This window comes from Callospermophilus lateralis, chromosome 8, assembly GCF_048772815.1.
Source record: "Callospermophilus lateralis isolate mCalLat2 chromosome 8, mCalLat2.hap1, whole genome shotgun sequence".
Classification (NCBI taxonomy): domain Eukaryota; kingdom Metazoa; phylum Chordata; class Mammalia; order Rodentia; family Sciuridae; genus Callospermophilus; species Callospermophilus lateralis.
Window position 1 is genome coordinate 124,279,504 of NC_135312.1, and position 17,448 is coordinate 124,296,951.

At 41.4% G+C, this 17,448-nt stretch overlaps 1 protein-coding gene across 2 annotated transcripts; it reads right to left on the minus strand.

The window, feature by feature from the left end:
* Positions 1 to 908: 908 nt before the first annotated feature.
* Positions 909 to 16,625, minus strand: Rab33b (RAB33B, member RAS oncogene family). Of its 2 annotated transcripts, XM_076864255.2 has the most exons (3): positions 16,525 to 16,625; positions 16,034 to 16,301; positions 909 to 3,249 (listed from the first exon to the last, which is right to left on the minus strand). In XM_076864255.2, the coding sequence occupies exons 2-3, from the start codon at positions 16,280 to 16,282 to the stop codon at positions 2,809 to 2,811; spliced, it is 690 nt and encodes a 229-aa protein (XP_076720370.1). In that variant the 5' UTR covers positions 16,283 to 16,301; positions 16,525 to 16,625; the 3' UTR covers positions 909 to 2,808. The 2 variants fall into 2 exon arrangements, with proteins under 2 accessions (XP_076720370.1, XP_076966304.1); XM_077110189.1 differs by lacking the exon at positions 16,525 to 16,625 and having other exon boundaries at positions 16,034 to 16,403.
* Positions 16,626 to 17,448: the final 823 nt, after the last annotated feature.

Consider the following 17,448-nt stretch of genomic DNA (forward strand, 5'->3'; position numbering starts at 1 on the left):
AGCAACTATGTCCCCTTGGCTGCAAGGTTTTGGATTATCTGCTGTTTCCTTCAGCTAAGTCCATTCTGTGCTCACTGTCCTTTGTATATGCTTCTTACATTTACCACATTGTATGGTAGAATTCCTACTTGCTTATATCCTATTTTGCAAGTTCTTACAGAACAGTCTTACAGGTCTACTTTTACCACCACTGGGGCACACATGGCAGATGCTTGATTAAACGTTTTCCACGATCAGCTTATTCCAAGTGAGTCAACCTTTGTCCCCCAGGTGCCTCAAAAAGACATGACCAACTCATTGACTCCACAGATGATTGAGAAAGCAGTCGTTCACTAGTGTAATTGTTTGGACACAAAAGTAACTTGTGGATTAAAGTGACCAGGGGCAGCAGTCTCAACTTCAGAGGCCCCAAAGCCCCAGGCTCACTCTCCTCAAGGGCCTGAATTGCAGTCTTATACCTCAAATAGCTTCTGTCCTTCCACGTTTGTTATAGTTGCATCTATTCATTCTGCTGAATTCTTTTATGTCCAAATAGATGTCAACCACTTTTATAGCATTTTCTGCTTACAATTAAGACTTTTGACTACCCCTACCCACAATGCTTGGAACCAGAAGTATTTTGGATTTGGGAGTTTTTCTGGACTTTAGATCTGCATAGACTTTACTGCTGGTTGAATATCCCTAATCTGAAACACCAAAATGCTCCAAAATCCATACATTTTTGAATGGAAAAAGTTTTGGATTTTGGATTTGCAGATTAGGCATTTTCAACCTGTGTACATATATTATCTGGAAAGTGAGGTGGGGGAGAGAGATTCTTAAAAAATTTTATATTCAACCCAGTAAACAAAGAAATCAAAACACCATTTCTTCATAACAAAGATGATTTATTGAACTTCATGGATAAATGTAACATACTTTTCTACAATAAAATTATTCAACTTTAGATTTCTTGAGGAAATATTGTTATTAGCAATATACTTTCATTAAAGCATTGTTAACAACGAACTACATTAGATTCTGGGGTAGTTTCCTTTGGTGTTCTCAAAGATTTTTCTAAAACATACCTGATACATCAATTAAAAGTGAGAGTTAAAATAAATTCACAGACTTACAAAATGTGTGATTTGTGCTTAAAAAAATTTATAATTAGTTATTAGATAGTCACCATTTTGGAAGTGATTTCAACAGTCAATAAGATGTTTTATAAATATTTTGGAATATCTAAAAGCTTTATCCCCATTCAACTGATAACATAGCAAAAATTAAAATGTAAGTTGTTGCAAATGATACAAATATTTTAAAATTAATAAATTATTAAAGTGAAAAAATAAGTCCTTTCACAGAAGTATAAAGGACACTTAGTACTAACTTCTTACAAAAAAGAAAGTTAAACTACATCTTTTTAAAATCATAATAACAGTACTGAAAAAACACAAATGTGCTTGGAAAGTCTATAAATTTTCTTCCCCCACTTTAGGAAATGTTCTGAAAAGCAACAGATTCCCTTCTTTAAAAAACTACTACAACCATCACAACTACTCCAGCTGTCGTTTTACTATAAAAATAGTTACAAATCAATGTTAATTTAGATAAAGGTATCTTTATTTTTTAATTCCAGCATGATTAAGAAAAATGGATTAATCTTAAATACAAATAAAGCCAATTTGAGTCCTAATACTTAAAGCTGAATATTTATTATAATCACTACTTTCATTTAGTTTATTTATAGAATGATCTCAGTTTTTTTGTAACTAAATTATCCAGTTAGGATCACCCTAATGATTAAACAGAAAATCCTAAACTAGATTAGAGGACATGTTTAATTGGTTTTCCACATTCTGAAAATATTTTAAGTACAATCATCTTTTTGGCTTACTTTCATCTAAAATTATCAAGGGCAGCAAAGTGTCAGAATCAGTTTATGTGCACACTGCAGTTCAGTCCATGGCTTATATTCCATTTACATAAATAGCTTCATAGTCAAGCGTGCTATTTTCTATGTGCAAAGTCTTAAATTCAAAATTAAAATACTTAGGGCAAAAAATTTTGAAATATTCTTTCCATCACCAAGGGAACAGACGATATCTAACTTATTTTTTCACACTGAGGAGGAACTGTTTATTGTGACCATAAGTTTCAAACATTTTAAAAACTGATAACACAATACTATTTATTACAGAAATACACACAGACTCAAATCAATTAGAGCAATGCCCTCAGAGCTACAATCCAAACGCAAGCTGAGTTCACCCAGCACTTAGTCATGAAGTTGCTCAGGGTGACGGGGAGCAAGAAATACCAGGAACCCCTGTCACCAAAACCCCACCCCAAAGTTACAATTCCTCAGATGCTTTCATTCATTTTTTGCTGCTTAAAGATGATAAAATAAAGTATAAAGCACCTTGTGAAGTCACAGCATCTGCCCTCACACCGGACTTACATCAGGAGGTGTATCCTGAACAGATTTTCTTTTTCAGTCCCAGGAGCGTGGGATGGAAGGGTTCCTGACTGGCACTTCCAGCATCGCTCCCTGGAGGCCTCCTTCATGGGGCTCTCCATGGGAAGAGCTGGTATTCCTCCTAGCCTTGCTTCATTTTCAATCTCACTTCAAAACCAACTTTTCCCTTGTGTTGTCACAGTGACAAACTTGATTAAGTGGATACACAATACAAAAGTAAGCATGACACTGATAACAGTGAGGTGTCAGGATGATCCATTATATTTGAGATTAAATCTTAAGACTTATCACTGTCATTCTTCAAAAGCATTTTTAGTCAAAATGAGATAGTGCAATAAAGCTGTTATTTAGCACCAGCATGTCACTGCAGGCTTTGCTTCAGGTTTCAGGATAATTCCGTTATCAGGGGGTTGACTAAGCATTAATGGTTTGTGGCTCTTAAGCTTATGAGCCAAGGTCATAAATATAGCTTCCACATGGTCATTATCATTGGGGTTTTTAGCAGAGGTTTCAAACAAAGGCATACTGTGTGTGTCAGCAAATTTCTGTGCCAAGTCTGTGGGTACCTGAATGGCACTTCTCAAGTCACATTTATTTCCAACGAGAATCCGTGGTATATCATTTGCCAGCAAATGCTGTTTGCATTCCTCGATCCAAGATGGCAGGCTGTGAAAACTAGCCATGTTGGTCATGTCATACACGAAGACGACAGCGTGCACATTTCTGTAGTAGTGCTGTACCATGCTCTTCCTGAACCGCTCTTGTCCTGCTGTGTCCCACAGCTGGATCTTAAAATGAAAAAAAAAAAAAGAAAAACAGTCTGTCAAGAAATGTCCTCATTAATGCGTGGTCTCTGGGAATACCCGACTCTCGATGCCTGACTGCTCTCTTCTGGAGCCGTCCAGTGTGGCCTCTGGGATCCAGATTGTGCGACACTAGCAGAGTACCCCACAATTAAATCCCAGTACAAGTGGCAGGACAAATATTTCCATTTGGCATTTTCTAAATTTCATTACATCAAATTTGCTCTGATAAAAATCATACCTCAAAAATTTATTTTAAAATGTTAAGAGAAAACTATATTGGGTTTTAACAAATACTTAACTCCTATAAATTTGGTTATTGTATGCTCCTCTGTACCTTTCCTAGTCTAACTTAAAATATTTAGACTTAAGAAACATGGTGATAAGAGGTCCAGCCCTCAAACCAACACACGTACACTTCTGTAAGGTAGGGGTCACTTGAAAATTTTAAAGTGCTAAACACTCAACTTATCTAATTCTAAACATTTCTTTCAACAAAACTATCTCAGTATCTCCTAGTGGGAACACGGAAGGGATCCAGGGCAATGATGTCCATGGCCAAATGTAAGCCATATCATGATTCACGTGAAACAATGAATAAAACAAAGTTAAATGACGAGGGTACCGGTCATGCAGATTTACTTAGATAACTTTATACTGAAAGATGCATGACATCTAGACAGAGTAAGCGCTGAAAGCCTGAACTAGTAATTTCTCACACAGTGATGTGGAAATAGAAGGAAACCACCTGAGGGGACACCGTACATGGCCAAAATGTAGATTAGAAGGTATGAACTCCTCAGAACTTGCCCGCTGGTATGAATGGTAAGTCCTTTTACTTTTGTTCCAGGCAAAACTAAAAGATACTATACAATCTTGATTTCCTGTGTTCTCCTAGCACTGGGAGGTGGGGGATATAATTCTAGCCAATATGTAGATAGTCCTCTCATTATGGGTTTCCAGGAAAACTACTGCTTTTATGATTTTTCTTTTTTTTAAAAAAAAAGGGCCATTTGGGCCATGCATGGTGGTGCACACCTGTAATCGCAGCAACTTGGGAGGTTGAGGCAGGGAATCTCAAGCTTGAGGCTGGCCTCAGCAAATTAGTGAGACCCTGTCTAAAAATAAAAAGGGCTGGGGATGTGGCTGAGTGGTTAAGTGCCCCTGGGTTCAAACCCCATTTTACTCCCTGCCAAAAAAAAAAAAAAAGAAGAAGAAGAAGAAAGAGCATTTAGCACGGTCTCCTGCTCCTCTCTTACCCTTTCCCTTTCTGCCTGGAATGGGATACGATGCCTGGAGATACAGCAGCCATCCTATGCCATGAAGCCAGACCCACAAGAAAGGTACAGCAGAAGCATAAAGCTAACACCCAGCTGGCGGGTGCCATCAGATGGACTGCCACCTCTGGTCTCCCGAGTACATGACAAAAGCAAGACCTCATATGGATAAACTGCACAGCCGAATTTCTCTTCCATGTGGCTGAATACCATCCAAGTATTACTTCCTATATACCACTTGAAACCTATGCTCCTCACACATAAATCAGAAAGCATAAAGTTTTTTTCAGTACTGCACAAGACTGTGTCTCAAGGTGAATCATCATAAAATACACATTTTGTGATATGAACAACATAATTAACAGATGGGTCATAAAGACTCAGTGTCACATAAATCATTAGCTGTTTACAAAGCACACTAACAACTAACATCAACAAATATTTACTCAACACCTAGACCAACCTGTAGATTATGGCTACACTTTTAGGCCTTAGTGCCCTCAATGATAAAAGGAAAGCTAGTTCCAGACCTTACAAATGAATACTAAATACTAGCTACATGACTTTGCAGAGAGCCAATAAAACAAATGTATAATTCTTTAAAAATACAACTTATGGGGCTGGGGCTCAGTGGTAGGGCCCTTGCCTGGCATGTGTGAGGCACTGGGTTCAATTCTCAGCACCACATATAAATAAATAAAATAAAGGTCTATCAACAACTAAAAAAATATATAATTCATTTACTTTCCTTCCTTCCCTCCCTCCTTTCACGGCCTTGCACTTGCTAGGCAAATGCTGTATCTGCAAGCTACAATCTCAGCCTTTTTATTTAATTCTGCAACAGTCCCACTAAATTGCTGAAGCTGGACTCAAACTTGCATTCCTCCTCCCTCAGGCTCCAGAGGAGCTGGGATTACAGGAGCATACCCCACACCCACCTACAACTTTCCTTTTCTAAAAAAATTCACCTTTTTTTTTTCACCCCAACTAGCATGCTAAGAATAAAAACACTCTGTGTAGGGCTGGGGATGTGGCTCAAGCTGTAGCGCGCTCGCCTGGCACGCGTGCGGCCCGGGTTTGATCCTCAGCATCACATACAAACAAAGATGTTGTGTCCGCTGAAAACTAAAAATAAATAAATAAATATCAAAAAATTCTCTCTCTCTCTCTCAAAAAAAAAAAAAAAAGACTCTAGTAAATGACCTAAATTGAACTAACTGATCATTGAAAAATTAAAAAAAAAAAAACACTCTATGTACAATTAAACATGTTTCAAACTATAGAAGTCAGACTTTTCTTTGGCCAACTGATTTTCAACAAGAGTCTCAAAACAATTCAATGGCAGTTAGGGGAGAATAGTTATTTGAACACAAGGGACAACAATCAAAAATGAGGTTGGATCTATACTTCTAATCATATGCAAAAACTTTCTCAAAATGGATCAAAGACCTAAATTGAAAAGCTAAATCTTTAAGATGTATAAGAAGAAAACATGGGGGTAAATCTTTGTAACCTTGGACTAGATATTGGTTTCTAGATATGATAAATAAAGCATAAACCGCCAAAGTAAAGGCTAAATCAGACTTCATCAAAATTAAAAATGTTTGTGCTTCAAGTCACTATCAAGCAAGTGAAGACAATTCACAGAATATGAGAAAATATCTGCAAATAAAATCTATCTGAAAAGGGTCTAGTTGCTCACACCTCAGTGATAAAAGATACATAAATAAAAATTTAAGAATCGAGATGTTTCTCCAAAGATATGCAAATGACCAACAAGTACTCGACATCATTAGTTATCAGAGAAATGCAAACCAAATGCAGGTGCAGCCCAGTGACTGGGCACTTGTCTGGCATGCATGAGGCCCTGGGTTCAATTCCCAGCACCCAAAACAGTCTAAAACTTCAGAAATTAAAATCGCAATTAAATACCACTCTACATGTACTAGGAGGGACATAATCAAAAAGACAATCACCAATGTTGACAATAATGTAGAAAAAGCAGAACTTTCACACTTTGATAAGGAGGACATATAATAGCACAGCCATTTTGGAAAGCAGTTTGGCAGATCCTCACTAGAGTAAAACAGCTTGTTATCCAGCCACAAAAAGGAGTAGTACTGACACATGCCATAATGAGGACGAATTCCCAAGAAGGCTAAGTGAAAACACAAGACATGTTCTGTAGATTCAGTTTATGTGAACTATATATAATATACAGATTCAGGAAGACAGAGCACAGATGGGTGGTTGTCTGGGCTGGGGAAGGAGAGAGACTATCTACTGTTTCTCTTTGGAGGAAGGGAAATAATTCTGTCACTCTATAGAGGTGGTGCCTGCACATCGTGTATATTCTAAATGTCACTGAATTGTTCACCTGAAAATAGTTTCTTTTACGTTATTTGAATTTCACCCCAATAAATCAGGAGGAAAAAGGCTAAACAGAGACTTAACATATGATCCAACAATCCTACTTCTAAGTTTACACCCAAGAGAAATGGTTCACATAAAAATGTGAACAGAAATGTTCCCAGCAGCATTATTCATATTCATCAAGAGGCAGAAATAATCCAAATACCCACCAACTGATGAAGGAACAAAATGTGGTGTGACCATGCTGCAGAACCTTACCTGGTCATTAACAGAAATAAAGTACTGCTACACGTGCAGCATGGGTGAATCTAGAAGACTTTCAAAGGGAAGAGGCTAGACATAGAAGGCCACAGATTCTAAGGTTCTGTCTACATGAAATGTCCAGTCTAGGCAAACTTCTGGGGTCAAGTAGATTTATGGTTGCCAGAGTGTGAGGGAAAAGGGATAGGGAAGGACTATTAATGGAATAAGACTTCTTTCTCTAGTGAAATGTTCTGAAATTAGACACTGAGATGGTTGTAGCCTTGTAAATACACTAAAAACACCATACACTAAAAACTGCATATTTTTAAAGTACTAGGTTTTTTTTTTTTTTTTTTTTTTTGGTACAAGGGATTGAACCCAGAGGTGTTCTACCCATGAGCTACATCAACAACCCTTTTTATTTTGAGATAGGGCCTCCACTCAGTTGCCCAGACTAGACTTGAACTTGTGATCCTCTTGCCTCAGCTTCCAAAGTAGCTGGGATTATAGGTGTGTGCCCCCACTAAAAAGGTGAATTTTGTGGTATGTTAATTATATCTCAAGTTTTAATGAAAAAAGAAACTTCAAGCTCTTTCTTTAGCATTTAGAAGGACATTGTGATTTTGATAACAAATCGAATGACCACATAAAAGCTATCCAAATAAACTGGAGCTGATTTTTCTCTTTAAATAACATTTTTTCTTTAAATAACATTTCCCGTTGTTTGGGTATTCAAAATTCACTCAAAAAATGAAGGACAATTCGCAAGGTTTTAAGTATACTCACAGGGGCTGGGATGGAGCTCAGTGATACAGCGCTTGGCTGGCATGCACAAGGACCTGGGTTCCACCCCAGCACGACGCACACAAAAGTATACTCAGGTTAAAAACAAACAAAAAGCAGATAAAAAGAAAATATATACCCAACACTAACAATGGCTGTCTTTAAGGCAAATCCCCCTTTTAATTCTACCTTTCTGAGCACATGTTTCTTTTATAAAAACAAACTCAAATTTAAGAATTTTTACCCACAGAAACCCTTGTATTTGGGATACCGATGCGGTAGTTCTGCACCTCTACCATGGGTCCTGCTGGAAACCCTATGCATTCCAATCTACCAAGACTTTGAGGAAAGACAAGTATGACTAAAAACTTCAGCTGATGCGTCACTTGGCTTTCAGAGGCTGTTTAATCTTAAAACCAGGGCTAACATTGGGTCCATTTCCCCCATGTTTGAGCAAAGAAATCTTTTTCACCCCCTCAGGACTGGGGAGGCAACCCAGGCATCAACGCATGCTAGGCAAGTGCTCTACCACTGAGCTACACAACCAGCCCTTACTAAAACTTTTTTGTATTTTGAAACAGGGTCTCAATACATTGTCCAGGCTGGCCTTGAACTTTCGATCTTCCTGCCTGGCTGGGATAACAGGTGCATGCCACACCCAGTTGGGAAGAGAAGCTTTACTATTCTTCTCCTCCCTATCTCACCAGTTACTGTCTCTCCCAACAATGGAAGGAGCGTTGGTAATCTACTAATTATTTCTCTGGGGCTTCACACATCAGAGTACCTTCCAGGGACTAGGCTAGATCCTTTACATGTATGGCTTTCCTATGTTCAGTGCCATGGACTGAACCTCAAAGCAAAGAAGAGGAAGCCAAGGTCTACCAAATTAAGAATTCACCCAAGGAGTTATAGCTCTATGGTAGAGCACTTGCCTCTCATGCATGAGGCACTGGGTTCAATCCTCAGCACCACATAAAAATAAATAAATTTAGAACTGAAAAAAAAAAAAAAAAGATTCACCCAAGGTCACAGAACTACCAAGTCTTAAGGCCAAGATTCAAACCTGGGCTGCCTGATTCTACAGTGTGCTCAATGTTTCCAGAAGTCTAATGTCCATTCCTGCTTCTGTTAAAAGCACCTCATTCTCTCTGGGGAACCATCCCTTCCCTGCTTTCAATTCATGTGAGCCCCTGGCTCTTAGGTTAGGCTTGTGACCTAGACCTGACTAGGCAGCACCGCACCCCACGCCATCACCGCCCTAGTTTAGGCAAACAGAGAAATTAACTTCTGCTACCACGCAGGCCTTTAGCACCAGACCTCAGCAATTTCCAGTCTGTCAGATGACACCCAAGCTCTCCACCAGTTTGTGACCAAGGGGTCACAAATTAAGATTCTTCATAGGGTGTCCCAGCTGCTAATACTCCAGTTCACTGAATCCAAGGGACCAATGAGGTCTTCTAACCACCAACACATTTTAAGAGATAAAGTACTAATTCCTTCCTTCCTTCCTTCCTTCCTCCCTCCCTCCCTTCCTCCCTCCCTCCCTCCCTTCCTTCCTTCCTTGTACCCAGGGATTATCCCAGGGGCATTGCATTATCCCCAGCACTTTTTTATATTTTATTAGCGATAGGATCTTGCTGAGTTGCTTAGGGCCTTGCTAAGTTGAACTTGTGATCCTCCTGCCTCAGCCCTCCAAGTCTTAACTTAATTCTTTTAAGGTACAAGTTGACTTCAAACTTCTATTCTCTACAGCTACATCGGCCATTTTGTTCTTATCTTTGTTCCACACTTTACCTTCATATCCATAACAATCTCCCTATGCTCCAACCCCATGGTCCTAGCAACCAATCAGACATTTTCACTTGAATATGCCACCAAACTCCTGGCTAAGACAGGGGCTTGGGCTGGGGTAGTGGCTCAGTGGTAGAGCATTCACCTAGCACATTTGGGGCCCTGGGTTCGATCCTCAGCACCACATAAAACAATAAATAAATAAAATAAAGGTACTGTGTCCAACTACAACTAAAAATAAAAATAAAACAGGGGCTTATAAAATTCAAAGTTCCAGAAAACGCCCTTAGTCTCTAATTGTGCCACTTCCAGTCACCCAGACTCAACCTCATTGCTGAGTCATCAATGAAAGCCAGCTAGTTAAAACCTGAGCTTCATCTTCAAACTACTTTTTTTTTTTTTTTAATTTAGCTCTGTCTTTTCATGAGCTTCTCTTATCAGTTCAACTCTGCATTTCCAGAGCAGACTGCCAATGGGTCTCCTGTCTCTATACACTCAACACTTATCCAGGGTACCTACCTACAACATGGTTTAAGTATGAGGCTAGACACGGAGCCCATGGGATAACTAGACATGGATCCCACCTCAAATCTAACGTAGCAAGGGAGCATGACACACATATAACAGTGAGATGGAGGTCACTTACAGGGTCTACAGGGAGTGCACTTGAGAAGAGTGGAGGGAGTCCTTGATGGAGATCACAGACTCGAGTAAAGAAGAATACATGTGGTCAATATGGGAAGGGGGATATTCCAAGCAGAGAGTGGGGAAAAGAAGAAACAGGGTCCAATATATCGTTTGCTCGACCATAGGATATGTGAAGGAAATAAGTGGGAAATAATGTTAGAAAAGCAGCGTGGAAGCCAGGCGCCACTGTGGCATCCACCTGTAATCCAGGCTGCAGGGGAGACTGAGCAGGAGGATCTCAAGTTCAAGGCCAGCCTGGGCAATTTACCAAGATCCTGTTTCAAAAAACAAAACAACAACAATAGTAAATAGACCAATGAAGGAAGGCTTGTGCTATTTTAATATTGGAATTTTATAACATGAGGCGGGAAAAATTTATCTCCCTGAATCCCACTAGTCTGGCATTTTAGGCAACAATGAACAAAATAGAAGTTGAAGAGTAGGTGTGGGAGCTCATATGGCTTGCTGTGACAGTACAGAGACCTGGAAAAAACACTTGAGCTAGGATTTTGAAGACAGGAGAAATTATGCAGCTAGATGACCAATTGGATTTAGAAAGCAAAGGGGTTAGGCCTCAGGAAGAAGAGCATGAACTGGGTGAACTCTGAATTTCATAAGTTTCATTTGTCAGGAAATCTTATTATCTTTCCCAACCAGATATCTAAATATCAGACTAGGGGTGTGGCTCAATGGTAGAGCACTGTGTAGCATGCTTGAGGCCTTGTGTTCGACCCCCAGAACTAAAAAAAAAAGTAATAAAATTTGAAAATCTTTCTTAGATTACAGGCCACATAAAAACCAGCAGCAGACCATTTTTGCCCCTATGCACAGTTCAGGAACCCTGGCAATATTTTGTAATTCTTTATATTTAACAAAATGTCTTTTTTTTTTTTTTTGGCTAACTATTACTCATCAAATATTTGATTCACTAACAGGGGCAGAGAAGCCTGGTTTTTCCCCTTAAGTTAACATTAACATCTTGTATTTAACATGGCAAAATTTCCTTCCTACTTTTACAAATAAGGAAGCTATTGAAATGTTCAAGCAGGAGCTACTGACCCCAAATGGGAGGATTAATTAAATCTAAAAGCACGAGGCTTTTTATAATGTATCTGCCATAGATGGGAGAAAGAAATATTGCTAGTCCGGATGGGGACAAATGTAGGGAAGGAGCATATGGCTTACACTTGGGAGATTCGATTTAAAAGTCAAATGCATCTTTATTTAAGGGATTACTTCTATAAATTCTATTCAACTCCCTAAATTCTGCAAACAAGACTTTCTACTTTCAATTATATATACATAGTGCCTAGAATTAGCTTAGTGAATACAAACTTTCATTTCATGAAGCATTTAAACTGAAAGGGCACTGCTTTAAATTATGGGCTTTGAAATATTTTCCAGCCCACAATTATGAAGACATTTTAACACAATATCTCACTTTAACCAAACACAAAATATCTGGAATGTCATTGTATTAGTAAAGTAGTATAGAATTCTCCAGCTTAAGACCAAAAAAACTTTAAGAAATGCCAGTCAGATCTGGCGTACGATATTCCAAGGAGACATGAACATGACATGAATATTTCATCAGCGCTTATGATGCACAGGTTAGCGAAACCAGGGAAGCAGCAGCAAATGGGATAAAGATTTTCTCTATCAATTTTCAGTTAAAAAAAAAAAAAAAGGCACTAGTGGGCTGGGGTTGTGGCTCAGCAGTAGAGCACTCACCTAGCATGTGTGAGGCCCTGGGTTCAATCCTCAGCACCACATAGAAATAAATAAAATAAAGGTATTGTGTCCACCTATAACTAAAAAAAATATATATTAGGGGCTGGGATTATGGCTCAGTGGTAGAGTGCTCCTCTAGCACATGTGAGGCCCTGGCTTCAATCCTCAGCACCACATAAAAATAAATAAATAAAATAAAGGTATTGTTTAAAAAAAATTGGAGAAGAATATGGCACATTAAGTGTATATTTAAAATATATATATATATGTGTGTGTGTGTGTATGTGTATATATACACATATATTTGTTTTTTCTATATATATATATATAGAAAAAACAAAATAGGTACTAAAAAAGTTTTGTTCTTTCCAACATAGCTGCCATCTTTTTCTACTACAGAAGCCTCAGAATATTTCTGTAATCTTTTCACCCATAAAATCTCAAGTTTTGCTGGGCACAGTGGCACATGCCTGTAATCCCAGCTACTCAGGAGGCTAAGGCAGGCAGATCCCAAGTCTGAGGACAGCCTCAGAAAATTAGGGAGGCCCTAAGCAACTTAGTGATACACTGTTTCAAAATAAAACATAAAAAGAATTGAGGATGTAGCTCAGTGGTAAAGTACCCCTAGGTTCAATCCCCAGTAAAAATAAAACAAAACAAAACCCTTAAGTCTTACAGATGAAGGCAAGACAATGCCTAGGATGCCTCAAAAAGAACCAACACACAAAACAAAGTTCTCAGCTCCATCCTGCCCGTGGGTCTGGCCTACAGATCCCTGCCAGCGCTCGGCCCTGTAGTTAAGTATTCAACAACTTTATACACTGGACATACTGTGTAGTTTTTTGGTATTAATGACTCTTAAAATTTGCACCTGATTCAACTGTGAGCAATTTTCCAGTCCAACTTTTGGGAGAATTTCTCTCCCCTTCAGCTGTCTACTCGTGCCCTCCTCTACCTCTAGTTTTCTTCTTTGGGCACTAATCCTAACTCCAACCCTAATGGTAAATGGTAACAAGCACAAAAAGTAATCTTCAAGACATCAGGAAAGGCAGTCTCTCTATAGACATCAACTATGAACCTGGTACTTCATATATGCTCTCATTTAATCCTCCTACCAGTCTGATAAAGTATTACGGTCCTAATTTTTCAGATTCTGAGAAGTTAAGGAACCTGCTCAAGGACCAGGGTGACCAACTATCCCAGTGTGCCTGACACGGAGGAGGTTCCTTAAGGGTTCCTAATTTTAAAACCTGTACAGTCTCAGGCAGTTGATCATCCCACAAAGAACACATAGTTTATCTTAGTCCACTATGTGTTGCTTTTCTAAAGAATCCTGAGACTGAGTAATTTCTAAAGTATAGAGGTTTATACAGCTAGTACTTCTGGAGGCTGGGATGTACACACACGGAGCCCAGATCTGATGGGGGTCTTTCACTGCATTACAACAAGGTGGAGGGCACTGCATGGTTGAGGCAGAACAAGCCTACTTTTACAACAAAGCCACTCCATGACAACCCATGAATCCATGAACAGACTAACCTCTACACCCATCAATCCATGAACATATTGACCCATCATGAGGACAGAGCCTTCATTACCCAATCACTTCCCAAAGGACCCATACTCACATATGCTAACATATGAATTTGGAGATTAAGTTTCCAACACATGAATCTGGGGGTCTGGGGGACATACTCAAACCATACTTTCTTTCTTTTCTTTTTTTTTTTTTGGTACTGGGGATTTAAATCAGGGGCATTTTACCACAAGCTACATTCCCATCCCTTTTATTTTTTATTATGAGACAGGGTTTCATAAGTTGCTGAGGCCCTCATTAATTTGCTAAGACTGGCCTCAAATTTGTGATCCTCCTGTCTCAGCCTCCCAAATCACTAGGATTACAAGTGTATGCCACTTGTTAGTTCTTAACCTAGTTCTTAACCTTTCATAGGTTCATATTTGAACCCAGGTTGATTGGGCTCCAAAGCCTGAGAACTTTCTCCAAGAACTCCTGTTACTCCCACTATAAACTCTCAAACTTCAGAAGCCACATTTTCTTCCCCACAGGCTTCTGGGCTTACTCTAATTTTGGTAAATGTTTAGTCTCTCCTTATTCTGTTTTTCTCTACAATGTTCACTTTGTTTTTTTTTTTTTTTTTTTTTTGCAGTGCTGGGAATTAAACCCAGGGCTTCATGCATGCTAGGCAAGAAAACTACTGGATAATAAAAAATTATTGTACAATTAAAAAGCAAAAGAGAGCCAGGGGTAATGGCACACTCCTGTAATCCCAGCTGCTCCAAGACTGAGGCAGAGTATCGCAAGTTCAAAGCCAGCCTCAGCAACTTAGCGAGGCTCTAAGCAACTTAGTGAGACTCTTGTCTCAAAATTTAAAAAAAAAAAAAAAAAAAAAAAATTAAAGGGCTAGGGATGTGGCTCAGTAGTTGAGCACCCCTGGGTTTAATCCCTGGTTTAAACAAAACAAAATAAACAAACAAACAAAAAAAAAAAAAAAAAAAGCAAAGGGGGCTACAGAAAGGTTGATTTCTTTTACCTCAGCCTATTTCTCCTTTACTATTATTAACAGTAAAAGCCCTTTGTGGGTGGGATAGGGCAGTAATTAGGGAACTGAAAAACCAATTGTGCTTGCCTCAAGGATATAAGAGCAAAATGACCCAAGAAAGCCTGTTCCCACCCATTTCCAAGTGACCTGAGGTAAAGATGACCACCAATTTAAAGCAGAAAGTAAAATTCTATAGAGTAAGGAAGGCAGGGCAGTTCTTGTGCTCCCTATGTCCTAAGGAGAGAGATTAAGTGGTATTTAATGGGCGTTTGAAAGGAAGTGTGTCTAAGGTGTATACAGTCAGGAGGTCTCAGCCTTGTCATTGATCCTCAGGCACCAGTGCCCTCATTCCAACCCCTCAGGACCCTAGCCCTCCTCAGACCTAATACCATCTCTAATATTACTCAGTGACCCAGTATCAGGAGCCACCAGTAATGACTTCAAGGTAAAAAAGAATTGAGAGAGGATCTGGGTTGGCATTGAGATGCGGTTTCCAGCAGGGCACAGTGGCACAGGTCTCTAATCAATCCCAGCTACCTGGCAGGCTAAGGCAGAAGGATCACAAGTTTAGGCTGGCCTGGACAACTTAGGGTAACATTCTCTCTATAAAAAGTGCTGGAGATGTAGCTCAGTGGTAGTAGAGTGCTTGCCTAGCATGCACCAAGCCCTGGGTTCCATCTCCAGCAATGTCAAAAAAAAAAAAAAAAAAAAGATACCCTTTGGCACCCAAGTAGGAATTATCATACACAGAATGTTTTTTTGTGGGAAAATGGATTATTCCAAACAAATCAATGTCATACAGAAACTCCTGTAGCAAAACTGTATGGAATTACCTAAGTACTTCCTCAAAGGCAACAGGCTTTACTTCCACAATACTTTGGGCAGTGCGTGAATGAATGCTCAATAAGTAACGTTTACATAATGGATTTCCTCTGCTTGATAAATTTCACTGCTTTTCCTTCGGTCGTATTTCACTGACTCCCACCCAGCATATGAGACACAGCCAATGAGTCAGTAAATACTCTCTACATTCTTGATACTCAGAGAGTGGTCCACGGACTCGCTGTATCTGCGTCATTTGGGGGGCTTATCAAATCAGAATGTGCATTTTTTAAAAAAACAAGATTCCCAGGCAAATCGCATGCACATCAAAGTTGGTGGAACATGCCTTAGAATTTTGCTGTATATAAATTCTTCCAATTTCTACATCGGCGTGAGAAAAAAAAAAAAAATTCTGCACAGGGGCAGAAATCAGCCCACGGAGGGGTTGGGACACTTGTCACGCGGGGCGTCCTTCTCCCTGACAGTCCCCCATCCGCTCACCTTGATGCGCTCCCCATCAATCTCCACCGCTCGCTCTCGGAAATCCACCCCGATAGTGGCCTCGGTGCGGTCGGGGAAGCGGCCGGCACAGAAGCGGTAGGTCAGGCACGTCTTGCCCACATTGGAGTCGCCGATCACGATGATCTTGAAGATGCGGGAGCGGGCCGGAGGCAGGCACCCCGAGCCCCCGGACACCGTGCAGCTGGAGGAGAAGCTTGCCTCGAGCGACGACTCCATCTCCGAAGCCATTCTCCCGACCCGCCCCCAACTGAGGCGGAGGAGAGGAGACGCAGAGAGGGCGAGGAATTACGCCACCGCCACGAGCGCGCCCAGCCCTCTACCCCGACTGCGCAACGTCCCGGGTGCCGCCGCCCGCCGGCCGCGCAGCGCGCGTGCGCACCTCCCGCCCCGCCTCGCACAGGTGTGGCGCCCGCCGCCGCCGCCGCCGCCCCGCCCGCGCAGGCGCCCGCAGCGCGCGGCTCCGCCCCTACCGCGCTCGCGCCGCAGACCGTCAGGCCCAGGGAGCGCGGGGCGGGAGCGGAGCAGGCGTTGTGCTTGAGGACGGCAGAGCACAGCGCCTCCGGCCCCGCACCCGCCACGTCCGAGGTTGCCGCCCTCCGGAGGAAGCCGCGCGAGTCCTCCGGGGCGGGGAGAAGGGGACCGCCGAGAGGAAGGAGGTGCCGCCGGGCTCTCTCGCGAGAGGGCCGGGAGCCGCCTTGGCGGGGGCGTGCGCCTGCCCAGCGACGGGGAGGACGTCGGCGGGCTCTGCGGGCGGCGGGCTCCGTGGCTTGCAGCTCGGGCCGCCCTCGGCCTCGCGGGCGCCTTCTTGTCAGTGAGCCGGCGGGGGCTGGCGCCCAGAGCCCAAGGCTTCGTCCCACGGCCACTTGCAGGTATCCGGGGATCCTGGCGCCCAGGGCCCGGTCGGCCAGTATCCCAGGTTCAAAGGTGGAGCAAGTCACCTGGGGGCACTCGGGGGCCTGTGACCCCAGCCTGTCTGGTGAAAATAAAACCCATTGTGCCCCAGTTGTGTGTTAGCGTCTGGGCGGCGATGATGTAGTGGTTAAATACCAGCGCACCCGGGTCGGCTGCCTCCGGAGGGTGTTAATAGGTGAGACCGGCAGCCTTAAGAAATGGCCTAGAATTCTACGGTGGAGACCTACTACTATACGTTGTCGTACAAAGGGTCCCACAGGGCAGACAGACCGCTTCTTGTTAAGAGTGCTGCCTTGTTTTGCAATAGCAAAACTATTTTACTTTGTTTTGAGCAGATGGTGATGTCGTTAAAAGTTAAGGACTATGAAAAGGAGGACAACAGAACTCTAGAATTGTAGGAAAGGAGATAAGCTGCTTATCCCATCAGATGAAATGAAAACGTAATCAGAGTGGTAGGATCTAAACATACCTAGAGTTGCCAG